The sequence below is a fragment of the Clupea harengus genome, unplaced genomic scaffold (assembly GCF_900700415.2).
Source record: "Clupea harengus unplaced genomic scaffold, Ch_v2.0.2, whole genome shotgun sequence".
Classification (NCBI taxonomy): Eukaryota; Metazoa; Chordata; class Actinopteri; order Clupeiformes; family Clupeidae; genus Clupea; species Clupea harengus.
Window position 1 is genome coordinate 21626 of NW_024879657.1, and position 13320 is coordinate 34945.

Here is a 13320-nt window from a genome sequence, read left to right on the forward strand (position 1 = left end):
CAACAAAACATGCTGCTAAATGAACAAAACTTTGTTCTTGCAGAATGCATTGATACATCCATCAGCTCCAAAAAAAACTCACAGAATCGTAGTGTCTTTGCAGCCTGGTGTCGCCCTCGCACATCGCCTCAAAGTTCGCACTTCCCACAGAGCTTTATGCACGATATCAGCCTCCCCAGTACATAACGATTCTCCTCCGTCTGTTTGATGTGCTCTAAAATGTTCCGCTGATATGCATCTAGCTGTGCCATGATGTTTACCTGCCCCAATAGATGATTATGGGGTTTACAGCTTTCGTGTTTCACTGTTCTTTCTGCCAGATGCTTCAGGTCTTTGAATCCATCCGTTGTCCGAACTGAGTCTGCATTAGTACCAATTCCAAAAAGAAGGCATGGGAAACAGAACAGTGCTCGTTTTGATGTGCTAGCTGTTAGCCATGTCTTTCTGTCATACCATTCCGTCTTGAAAGTTCGAGTCGCTTTCTAATCAGGCTGCAGCAGGTCGTCTGGTCTGTGTGGTCCCAAACGTTTGATTTCTAATTTCTCTTCCAGCGGCAATGTACTAAATTGCACCCTCAACAAATAATCTACGTTATTCATTGTATGAATTAAAAAACACTTCCAAAATAGTCGAAATCTAGCGATAGCTAACTAGCAGTGCCGTTACTGGCATTGATCTGACTATGTTTTTTTTTTTTCTTCGTCACGGGGTACAGGTATCGCGGTTTTCGCATTTTTCCAGTCTAGTTGCCAGGCATATTTCGTGGGGCACATCTGAAAGTGCCCCACCGCTCAATGTTAAATTTGGCCTGTGTGGTTCACGCTCATTGGTGTTTCCATGGTAACGGTGGGGCAGCGTGGGTCGTTGCCCCGCCGGAAAGGGAGGGACACAGACAGCAAGCAGACAGCAAGCACACAGACAGAAAAACACACGAATCAAATTACTCCAAAACAAGACTATAATGCTTGTGAGTCAAGTTTATTCACACACATATTCACGCTACTTTGCATAAAAAAAAAATATATATTGCCGCGAAGTACGAATGTATTGAGCTTTCTGCACAACAGCGTCATCTAGATCTGGTGGGGCAGTGCCCCACCTGCCCCTAATGTAGAAACGCCACTGCACACACTAGCAACTATGGATTGTGAAGATGGTTCCCTAATCTAGAGATAGCTAGGATAGTTCATTGCCAGGTTAACTGGCTTGAGACTTAGCACACCTCTTGCGGAGGTTCGTGCTCCATAGCGTCCCTTTAAATACAGTCTGCTAGGAATACACGACACCCCTTACTTTATCATTATGGAAGACTGAATGTGACTGAAAATGTGTTATCTATCTCATATTTTTTTTCCTGTATGATCAAGAAGGAGAGAGACCCATTCAGGCTCTATCTGGCAGATTTACTGTGCGCGTTGCAAACTACCAGGCACTTCACTATCTGTATACCGGCATTCGAGTTATAAGTAAATGGCAAACAGACGTATCTTCTCTCTGTCTCCGTGTGCCCTTCCTTCACCTACAAATATTACAGTGGCGACGAGGTAACGAAGTGAATCCACATCTGTGATGAAAGCTAAAGGTGTTTGATGAGTATAACTTCTCCTAAATGCAAGATTTCGCATGTTTTCTGGTTCGGAAGAAACCGTAAATGCTAGCTGCTGAAATAGTTTTCGATGCTAAGCAAGGCACAACATTTGAAAGCGCAAGAGCGCCCTCCTGTGGTGTGTGACTGTAACAAAAAGGGAAAATTGTGTTCAAGACAAAAAGGAAGTGGTTTAAATTGACAAAGAAAAACGGAGATTAACTGAAAGGGAAGTCAACTGAAGGATTTCTTGAAAGAGGGGGAATTATAAAGTTGCAGAGACATTCAAATAAGACTACAACTGCAGAAATGGCATATATCGGAAAGGTTCCGGAATTTGACAGTAAGAAAGAAGATTTTGATTCATATTTGGAAAGGTTTGAAAGATGGCTGTCTGCAAATGACATTGATGCAGGGAAGAATGCTGATGTATTCGTGAGTGTTTTGGGTCCGACCGAATATGGATTACTAAAAAATTTGGTTGCACCGAAAAAAGTCAGTGAGGAGACTTACGATAACCTCACGAAAGCCATGTCACTGCATTTCAAGCCGAAGCCTATCTTGATAGCGGAACGCTTCAGATTCTACAAACGACAGCAAAAGCAAGATGAATCAGTCTCTGAATATATCCTTGCACTGAAGAAACTAGCGAGCACTTGTGACTTTGGACAATTTCTCAATGATGCACTCAGGGATAAGTTTGTATGTGGCCTCTTAGGGGAGCGGTATCACAAAAGGCTACTCTCGGAAAAAGAACTCACTTTCCAAAAGGCCTGTGAAATTACACTTGCTCTAGAATTGGCCTACAAGGACACGAAAGAATTGAGAGAACATGCTGAGAAACTAAAAGGTGCAGTTAACAAAGTCTTCAATACTTCAAGTGAAAGACGACATCACATGAAAGGTCAAAGTTCACGTTACGACCGGCAGGATGATTCTAGAGGAAAACAACGGGTTTCAGAGAAATGGCAGTGCTATCGATGTGGCAAAGATAACCATCAACCAACTGAATGCCACTACCGCACTGAAACATGCCATGGATGCGGGAAGGTTGGACATTTGAAAAGAGTCTGCAAGAAAATAAGACAGAGGGACAAAGCGCAAATGGTCATAGCAACCAGGGAAACGGATGACTCAGAAGATGGTGAGGACGATGAGCTGGAATTGTTTACAGTATACACTGCACAAGGAAAGAAAGACGGCATTTTTGTCAGCATGGAGTTATCTGGGAAACCAGTGAAAATGCAAGTGGATACGGGTGCTTCAGTATCTTTGATTCCAGAGTCCCTTTATCAGGAGCAACTGAAGAATTGCCCACTAAAACCATCTGCCATTCACCTGTCTTCATACACAGGAGATATCATACCTGTGCTGGGGAAGGTCCTGGTGCCGGTGAAGTATGGGGAACAAGAGTGGAAGTTGCCACTTGTGGTGGTTAAAGGCAGTAAACCGCCATTGCTGGGAAGAAATTGGCTGCAGAAGATAAAGCTGAACTGGGGCAAGATCTTCAGCCTTCAGAGAACTGAACCACTCACACTGCAAGACATGCTTGAAAAGCATAAAGACTTGTTCAAGGATGGATATGGGAAGATTAAAGACTTCAGAGCAAAGATTAGAGTGCAGAGCAATGCCAAACCAATCTTCCACAAGTCACGACCAGTACCTTATGCGTTGAGGGAAGCAGTGGAAAAAGAACTTGAGCGCTTACAGAAGAACGGAATCATTACACAAGTGGAAAGGAGTGATTGGGCTGCACCTATCGTCGTAGTACCAAAGAAAGACAAGACTGTGAGATTGTGCGGTGACTACAAAGTGACTGTGAATAGATGCATACTCCCAGAGGAATATCCTCTACCAAACGCTGAGGACTTATTTGCTACTCTGGCTGGCGGAATAGTTTTCAGTAAACTTGACCTGTCCTTCGCTTATCAACAATTGCAGCTTGATCCAGAATCAGAGCAGTATCTGACGATACACACACACAAAGGCCTCTTCAGATACCACCGTCTGGCCTACGGTGTCTCCACAGCTCCGGCAGTGTTCCAACACACAATGGACCAAATCCTTCATGGAATGGAGAATGTAGTGTGCTTTATGGATGACATCCTTGTCTCAGCGCCTACAAAAGAAAGACATTTAGCAATATTAGATGAAGTCATGAAAAGACTGGAAAAGCATGGAATAAGGATCAAGAAATCAAAGTGTGCATTCTTGCAAGATTCAGTGGAGTACCTCGGATACAGAATTGATGCACAAGGACTTCACCCAACAGCAAGCAAGGTAGAAGCCATAGTAAACGCACCAGCTCCACAGAATGTTACAGAGCTAAGATCATTCCTGGGATTGCTTAATTATTATGGAAAGTTCTTGGCAAATGTATCTACATTACTGCATCCACTTCACCAGCTGCTACACACAGACACACCATGGACATGGTCAGAGAAATGTGAAGACGCATTCAAAGCCTGCAAACAGCGTCTCCTGAACAGTAAGTGTCTTGCACACTATGACCCAGAGAAGCCTCTTAGGCTAGCATGTGACGCCAGTCCATATGGTGTTGGTGCAGTAATTTCGCATGTGCTACCCTCTGGTGAAGAGCAACCAATTGCTTTTGCATCAAGGACTCTTTCATCAAGTGAGCGAAATTATGCTCAAATTGAAAAAGAAGCATTGAGCATAATATTCAGTGTCAAGAAATTCCATAAGTACCTGTATGGAAGGAAGTTTGTGCTTTTGACCGACCACAAGCCACTTTTGACCATACTAGGCCCCAAATCAGCAGTTCCAACTCTTGCTGCACTCTGCATGCAACGCTGGGCATTAATCCTACTGGCATATGACTATGACATCCAGTATAGACGTTCCAGTGACCACGCCAATGCAGATGCGCTGTCACGTCTTCCATGCAAGCATGTTGCTGATGAAAGCACAGATGAGAATGAAGCCTTCTGTGTGTCCCATGTTGAGCAGTTGCCGGTGTGTGCCAAAGACAGCAGAAGAGACTAGACTTGACCCAATCCTCTCTAAGGTCCTGGATCTGACATTGTCAGGATGGCCAAAGTTTGTGCCCAATCCAGAGCTCAAGCCATTTTACTTGAGGAAGGACCAGTTGTCTACAGACCAGGGATGTATTCTTTGGGGGTCAAGGGTAATTATACCGCCGAAGTTCAGGCAGCGTCTTCTGTCAGATGTGCATGAGGGACATCCAGGAATGACACGGATGAAGGCATTAGCCAGAAGTTTCCTGTGGTGGCCTGCACTAGACCAAGAGATAGAGAATCACGTGAGTCAGTGTGCAGCGTGTGAGACTACACTGAACAAACCTGCTGCAGCACCTCTTCATCCTTGGTCATGGGCTACAACACCGTGGGAAAGGATACATGTGGACTTCGCTGAAATCAACAAGCAGCACTACCTGGTGGTAGTAGATGTCTATTCCAAATGGCTAGAAGTCCTGCCTACACAACTGACAACAGCAGAGATAACTGCAAATCTTCTCAGGAACCTCTTTGCGTCATATGGTCTGCCAAAGGTGCTCGTGTCAGACAATGGCCCTCCCTTTACATCGACGGAGTTTGAGCAGTTTCTCAAGAATAACGGAGTACGCCATGTTCTCACACCACCTTACCATCCTGCGTCTAACGGAGCAGCGGAACGAGCGGTACAGACTTTCAAGAAAGCCTGGACGCGACTGGAAGCACAGTCTGTGTCACCCCATCTACGGCTTGCTCGGTTCCTGTTCACATATCGAAACACTCCTCACACAGTCACTGAACGCACCCCGGCTGAATTGTTCCTGAAAAGACAACCACGCACTCGCCTATCATTACTGAAGCCGGACATATCCAAAGTGGTGGTCAAGCATCAGCTACAACAGAAAAAGGCTCATGACAAGTGGGCAAAGCCTCTCCGGATGTTCCGGGTGTTAGTTCGAGATTTCAGACATCCTAAGAAATTCCAGGGGAAATTCCGCCGCTATCCTGAAAGACAGCGAACAGCACCAGAAAGACTGAATCTCTAAATGTTCATGTAGAGATAATGACTTATTTAGTCAGTAATTATGTTCAGACTGCTTACTGTTATGATTATGAAGTTTAGGGTATGTTACTGTTAATTGAACCCTGCATATGTAATTTAAGGAATGACTAATGCAATGAAGTATGTAGTCTGGCTTTATATGTTATAATCTAGGAGGGAGGAGTGTAGTAGTTCACATATACTACGGTAATAGTATTAAGGTAATTACGGTATCTGTATGAGCCACTTCACTATCTGTATACCGGCATTCGAGTTATAAGTAAATGGCAAACAGACGTATCTTCTCTCTGTCTCCGTGTGCCCTTCCTTCACCTACAAATATTACACTAATTAGCCTGCTTGTACATCTATACATCTCAAATTAATTTGTTATTGTTACATTTTAATAAGGTAAAATTGGTAGAACAGGTTATTTGTTAAAATAAGCTTCTGCACTAACAAACATTCAGCTAAGCCTCACCTACAATAAAAATGCTAATCTTGTGTTAAGCACTTTCTGAAAGTACAACAGGCCCTTCTCTGAGCCTCGTAGGAAGATTGTAGAAACATCTTGGAGGATGAGAGTGTGAGCCCGGGCCCACTCCCAGACTGTAGCAGATGAGAGAGAAGCAAAGTTCACATCACACAAGGTTTATATAGGTTGAAGTTAGCGTTTCTCTAACGCCAAAGCATTATGTCAGCAGAGATAACCACATGGTGGGTTTCCCACATCCGACGTCATCTTGCTATGCTTTTTGCAACGTCATGCATCAGCAAGGCAGAAAAGAAGGAATACTAGTAAGCACACACACAGAGTTAGAAACGTCAGCACTTAAGAAATAAACACATACAGAAACATCATGTTTCAGCTCACAAGCTCAGCTCAGCTCACAGGGTTTCACATTTCTCCATCACCCTTTCTAATCTAGAGTGGGCCACTCTTTTTCTTTGCAACCTAATTAGCCTGCTTGTACATCTGTACACAAAATAATTTGTTATTGTTAAATTTTTACATTCCCTTTCCCGCTTCTATTCCCTTCTTTGCTTCCTTTAAACCACATGTAGTTCATATGAAAACCATCACAAAATACAACAAAAACCTCTCTTTTTAACCTCACCCTCCCCCACCTGTGAGCATTGTAAGATTGTAGAAGCAGACAGTTAATGAACAATTGTTATTAACATTAACATATTCCTCCTCTCTCTGTAGGTTGTTGAGTGATGCTGCAGAGAAAGCCTGTGCGTATCTGACTTCAGTTCTAGGTACAAACCCCTTACTCCTGACAGAGCTGGATCTGAATGGGAAGAAACCAGGAGACTCAGGAGTGAAGCAGCTCTCTGCTATACTGGAGGATTCACACTGCAGACTGGGAAAAATAACGTAGGGATTTTGATTTATTTCAACAATAGCTTTCTTCAATACTTCTACAAAATGTTTTTGTAACACAATTCCCTGAAACAAAAGATAGCAGTTATTTGTTACAACAACGTATTTAGATATTTCAGCTTGTCTTTTTAACATTTTATACAGGTTCCACATGAATTTGAATTTTTTTATAGGTTCAGTGTTGTGACCACTGAACGCAAGTAAATTAATATGACTTTATGTTTTGCAATGAAGACATTGTTAAAACTGGCCTCTAATGTGCAATAGTTATTGAGGAAAAAAGTCCCATCATTCATACAGTGCCCTCCACAATTATTGGCACCCTTTAGTAAAGATGAGCAAAACGAGATGCAAATAAATGTCTTTATTATTTATCCTCTTGGTCTTTCACTCCAAATATTCACAAAAATCGTACCTTTTCATTGAAGTAAAATTATTGAAAAAGAATAAAACATTTTGACATTAGTGGCATTATGCAGTAATTGTACCTCAGGATTAGGGTTAGGATAAGCAGTTTTACTTTAAAATAACAGCTTTAAAAAAATTGGGGCCCTACAATGACTTTTAATATGGAGAATCGCCTCCGTGCCATTGCCATACCATGATCCGTAGGCATATTACTGCTAAATGTAGGTTTGCCTGAAGCCGCCCGGTTTCTACTGTCTGCCGAACTAGTAAGTAGCTTATTTGCCATCTTGCTTTGGTCTTGTGTTGCTTTTGCTTGATGTTTGACTGTGTTAGGACAGTTGTTGACTAACTAGTTTGTCATAATGTCAAAGTCAGCACATTTCAAGAGATTTCGTTAGTTTTAGCCGCTAGCATATCGTTAGCGATCAGCAATTGATCCGTTATGCTACTTTAAATAAGTATTATTCTCCAAAACAGGTGTGCCACAAATATTGGCACCCCTTAATTTAATGTGTTGTGCAGCTTCCCTTTGCCAAGATAACAGCTCTGAGTCTTCTCCTATAATGCGTGATGAGGTTGTTGAACACATGGAACGGGATCTGAGACCATTCCTACATACAGTATCTCTCCAGATCCTTCATATTCTGAGGTCAACGCTTATAGACTCAGCTTCAGCTCATACCACAGATTTTCTATGGGGTTTAGGTTCGGGGGACTGTGATGGCCATGGCAAAACCTTTATTCTGCGGTCGGTGAACAATTTTTGTGTTGATTTTGAGGTGTGCTTCGGATCATTGTCCTGCTGGAAGGTCCAACCACGGCCCATTTTAAGCTTCCTGGAGGGGGCTATTAGGTTTTCATTTAATATCTGCTGGTATTTGACGGAGTCCATGATATCATGTATCCTAACAAGATGTCCAGGGCCTTTGGAAGAAAAACAGCCCCACAACATCAAAGATCCGCCATCATACTTCACAATGGGTATGAGGTGCTTTTCTGTATGGCTATCTTTCTGTCTACGCCAAACCCACCTTTGATGTTTGTTGCCAAAAAGCTTTATTTTGGTCTCATCAGACCATTTAACTCGGTCCCATTGAAAGTCTGACCTACATTTGGCAAACTGTAGGCGCTTTAGTTTGTTGTTGATTGACAGCGGAGGCTTTTTTCTGGCAACCCTCCCAAACAACTTGTGGTGATGTAGGTGGCGTCTAATGGTGGTTTTGGAGACTTTCTGAGCCCAAGACTCAACTAACCTCTGTAATTCTCAAGCTGTGATCCTTGGAGATTCCTTTGCCACTCGAACCATCCTCCTCACGGTGCGTGGGGTCAATTTAGACACGTCCTCTTCCAGTCTGATTCCTTACATCTCCTGCCGCTTTGAACTTCTTAACTATTGCCCTGATTGTGGAAATAGGTATTTTCAACTGTTTAGATATTTTCTTATATCCTTTTCCGGATTTCTGCAGCTCAACAACTTTTTGGCGCACTTCGACACTGTTCTTTTTTCTTTCCCATCTTGATGAATGACTAAGGGTATTTGGCCTGTGTCACCTCATATTTATACCCCAGTGAAACAGGAAGTCATGGTTGACCACTTAAGAGTTCCTAATCAAACAGGTGAACTTAAAAATGTAAAACATGACTGGTAATATACTTCAGTTAGATTTTAATTATAAGATTTTCTAGGGGTGCCAATAATTGTGGCACCCATGTTTTAGAGAAAAATATTTTATTTAATGTAAAAAAAAAAAAATTTTTGTGAATATTTTGAGTGAAAGACCAAGAGGATAAACAGCAAAGACACATTTGTTCATAGCCTGTTTTTCCCATATTCACTAAGGGTGCCAATAATTGTGGAGGGCACTGTATCTGTTTGTATTACTATTCAAAATAAACCAGAATGATCTTTTTTGAGCTTGCTTTAACTCTCTCTACAGGCTTAATGACAGTGGTATAACAGAAGAAGGCTGTGCTACTCTGACTTCAGCTCTGTCATCAAACCCCTCACACTTGACAGAGCTGAATCTGGGTGGGAATAAACTAGGAGACTCAGGAGTGAAGCACATCTATGTTCTACTGGAGAATCCAGACTGTAAACTGCAGAAACTAGGGTAGGTTGTGGTGTAAGATAATGTAAGATCATTACCCTACTAAAAGTTGTATTTGAATCTTAATGTTTATCAGGAAAAGTAAATTGAATGTGCTTGCTACTGTTTTATAGTCTTGGTAAGAAAACTCTGATTGTGTCTGACAAAGGTTAAGGGGCCGATTGGGACCCAGAAACGAAGTAAAAAGGGCATTTAAAAAACAAGTGAATTTTGTCTTTTAAATTTCAGATGTCATTCATAGTCACACTGTACTATTCAGCGGATATAATGTCCCTATCGGTTGTCAGGCTTGCAATATTTTTAGCTACTCCTTAGCGTCCTTTAGCGGTCTTAATTCTCGCAACAAAAGTAGGTTACTGGAGACGAGAATAAATTAACTTGAATTGCTTCTTCATAATGTAGACCAAATTAGCTCGTTAACATTAGCTAGTTAAACTCAGGTAGAAGATGCAGTTGCAGTAGCCAACCCTACTCAGCCTACTAGCAAACCTTCGGCAATAATCCTGCAGCGGGAAATAAAGACTGATGCGGTAAAACGAGGACCTAGTCGTCATAAATAGAGGTCCGCGGCACACTCGCAAACCGTTCCCATTTCTTTAATAGATTCTCCCCTATTAGCAACACCGATGCTGATGTTACAGTTCTTGTAGTTGGCGGTTCTACTCTGAGAAACGTTAAGTTGATAACTCCTACGGACACTGTCAACTGTATTCCTGGAGTTAGAGCTGACGACATCGAATCATACCTGAAACCTACTGCAAAATTCAGAAACTCCGAAATTATTATCCACGTTCACTTGCGGCAATCGGAGATCGCTAAGATAGATTTCGTTTCAGTATTTACTTTACCCTGACAAATGTCAGACTCCGTAGTATGTTCTGGTCCCATAACTGTGGTGATGTATTGCTGGCTTTCAGAATGGTGTTCATATAATGATGTGAGCTTTATTGACAACTGGCACATATTCTGGCGGAAGCCGGGGCTTCTGCAGAGACATGGCATTCTCCTCTCTAGAAATTGAACACACTACCTAGCCGAGGCAGGCTGCTGACAATCCAGAATTAACACTCGGAGGCAGAACTACTGCCTTATACAAATATCTGTTGAATTGTTGCCCATACTTAGCCACACACTAACGGCGGGAGTTTTTAACATCCACATGGACTGTAAAAACACTGGTTTGAAATCGTATTCCAATCACTGATAGAGTCTATTGGCTTTTCCCAACATGTCAACACGCCCACTGTCACGGGACTTCAGGACGCAGAGGTAACGTTAGTTTAGATGATGTTCTTTATTGTGGATACAGCCAGGGGAGAAGGGGAAATGGGAAACAGACAAGGTGGACAAACAAACTAACTAGGGTAATGTTCAGGACTGTAGTTAACGGATAACTAAAAAGATATAAACAAACCAAAACAGAGGGTACTCAAGCTCGAAGCGCTGGAATTAACTATAACTAAGAATACAAACTTTGTTAAACTGAACAGACTAGGCGCAGGGGCGCGGAACGGAAAACTGAGTCACACTCTGGAAAACTAAGCGCAGAGGCGCGGAAGTGAAAACTATGAGTTACAACTCGGGAAGACAAAAGCGCAGGGGCGGAACAGAAAATACTTGGTACAATACCGGACGGGAACTGGGGATCTAGCACGAGTGCTGAGTAAAGCAAGGAATCGTCATGAGCTGTTGTGGCAGGATTGCAAGTCTGTTGTCCAATGAGGCCAGACACAGAGTAAAGGGAGTTAGGGGTTTAAGTGTGGACGTGACAGGTGCTGGCCATCAGTACTCAGGTGATTGTGTAAGTGGTGCAGCTGAGCGAGTTGAAGTGGGAGGGGGCGTGGCAGGTGCAGAATCTCACTCTGGCGTGACACCGACTCCTTACTACAACCACACCGTTGAGCTGTATTAACATTTGGTTTAGAAATTGACCATGTGCTAGTACTACCTCAAAATACTGTCCTATCACATCATCACCAAATTACTTTCAATATGCAATTAGAACTCTGCACACCATCGGAGTCAATTCACTACAGCCGTTGTTTATCTTACAAGACTACAACAGAGTTCATGTCAAAACTACCAGCTGCACTCACCTCAGGTTTTCCTCCAGGAGCAGCACGAAAAAAGAGAATAAGGAAAACAGAAAAGACAGAAATGGTTCTACCACTGGTTGTGGTATTTCACATGGCCTGGTACGATAGCCTTGTAAGTTATATAAAAGCACTTTCTGATGTCAGATCAGCCTATTATTCTTGGTTATTTATACCAAAAATAAAAACTCTCTTTTCTTCAACACCAGTCCTAGACTAACAAAAAAACACAATATAGTCGAACACCCTGTTCCTATAACCTGTAGCAGTAATGATTTTGTGAACTTTTTCAATGAAAGAATGTTAACAATAAGAGATAAAAATCACAAATCTCCTCCCCCTCCCTGACCCTGTAGTCCTGTCAGGAAACACTTTGACTATAATACTGTAACTCTGTAACACCCCCACAATTTGGTGTCCTAGAATCCTTCACACCCCATTGACCTCTAAACTTGCTTCCCTGATCTCCTCATCTAAATCATCAACGTGCTTACTAGATCTTATCCCTACAAATCTATTTAAACACACACTTCCCTTTAGTAGATGAGACACTACTTAAAGTAATTAGGATATGTATCACATTTATTCACCATAGCAGTGATCAAACCATCTCTCAAAATACCTAACCTTGATCCCGATAACCTGGCTAATAACAGGCCTATATCCAACCTCCCTTTCCTTTCCTGTCGTCGTAACTCGCTAAGCGGTTTAGCGAGCAAATTTTCAGGCTAAGATAAAAAACGCCCCTCTTTTTGGTTCGTGGAAGCAACTTTCGATAAATCACCATAGTAACATATCAATTAGCACTAACCTGCTCCAGCGCAGGCTAACTTAAGTGTAGCTGGATAAGCTTGCCACACCCCCGGAAAAAGGAGGGATCCCATTGACCAAGGACTGATATTAGATAGTTAGATTAGCGTATTCCATCATGATGAGTTCTTGTATGAGCGCTACCGATTCAGCCGACAAGGAATAATTAATTTACAAGACCTTCGAGTCATTTATTGTAAACACCACAGTCGAACATTGACTGTCTTGCGCTTTTTTGCGAGTGGTACATTTTTGTAGTGTCGGTGATGTAGAGAACAAAGCACTCCTAATTATATGAGTGTTATTAGTACACCATAGCATATCATTATTGTAGAAAATGATTAAGGTGGACTCATGATAAAAATAGAGAAACACACAATTTATTTTCACTGCTTCAATTTATTGCATTTGTTATTAATACATTTACATTTAGTCATTTTACAGACGGTTTTATTTAAAGCGGCTTACAAGGAAATGTAAAACTACACCGAGGTAGGAGGTGAGGGGATTCAAACTAGCAACCTTGCAGTTTCTAACCGGTAGAAAAATCCTCTGTACCAGTTCACACTTGCCGTCAGGTATTCTTACATAGATATCACTGTAAAAACATCCCAACACACCTTGCTCTCACAGCGGTGGCGGTGTTGAATTTTGCCATGATTATGGTCTTGTATTTTTCATAAGCGTTCATGTTCATCTCCTGCTTGCCAGCGGAGAAAAAAGAGCCCTTTTCTTTGAGTTTAGAACCATTATACCGTTAGAAAATCATTGTTTTGGTGATCGACCTTTCCTGCCTTTTGAAGTAGGACGTGCACGCGCAATTGCCCTGATAACTTTAGCCGGGTTGAAATTAACCACATGATTTGGAGGCGGATGAGCCGTTGACGAACCGATATTTGCTGTTCTCAATCA

General features: G+C 42.1%; 1 protein-coding gene across 6 annotated transcripts in view; it reads left to right on the forward strand.

The window, feature by feature from the left end:
* LOC122129486 (protein NLRC5-like) overlaps positions 1-13320 on the forward strand; it is a 94271-nt gene that overhangs the window by 21619 nt on the left and 59332 nt on the right. For all 6 annotated transcript variants that reach the window (XM_042704403.1, XM_042704404.1, XM_042704408.1 and 3 more), the window contains exons 8-9: positions 6813-6983; positions 9335-9508. In XM_042704403.1, coding sequence (XP_042560337.1) covers positions 6813-6983; positions 9335-9508 — 345 coding nt within the window. The remainder of the gene's footprint in view (positions 1-6812; positions 6984-9334; positions 9509-13320) is intronic.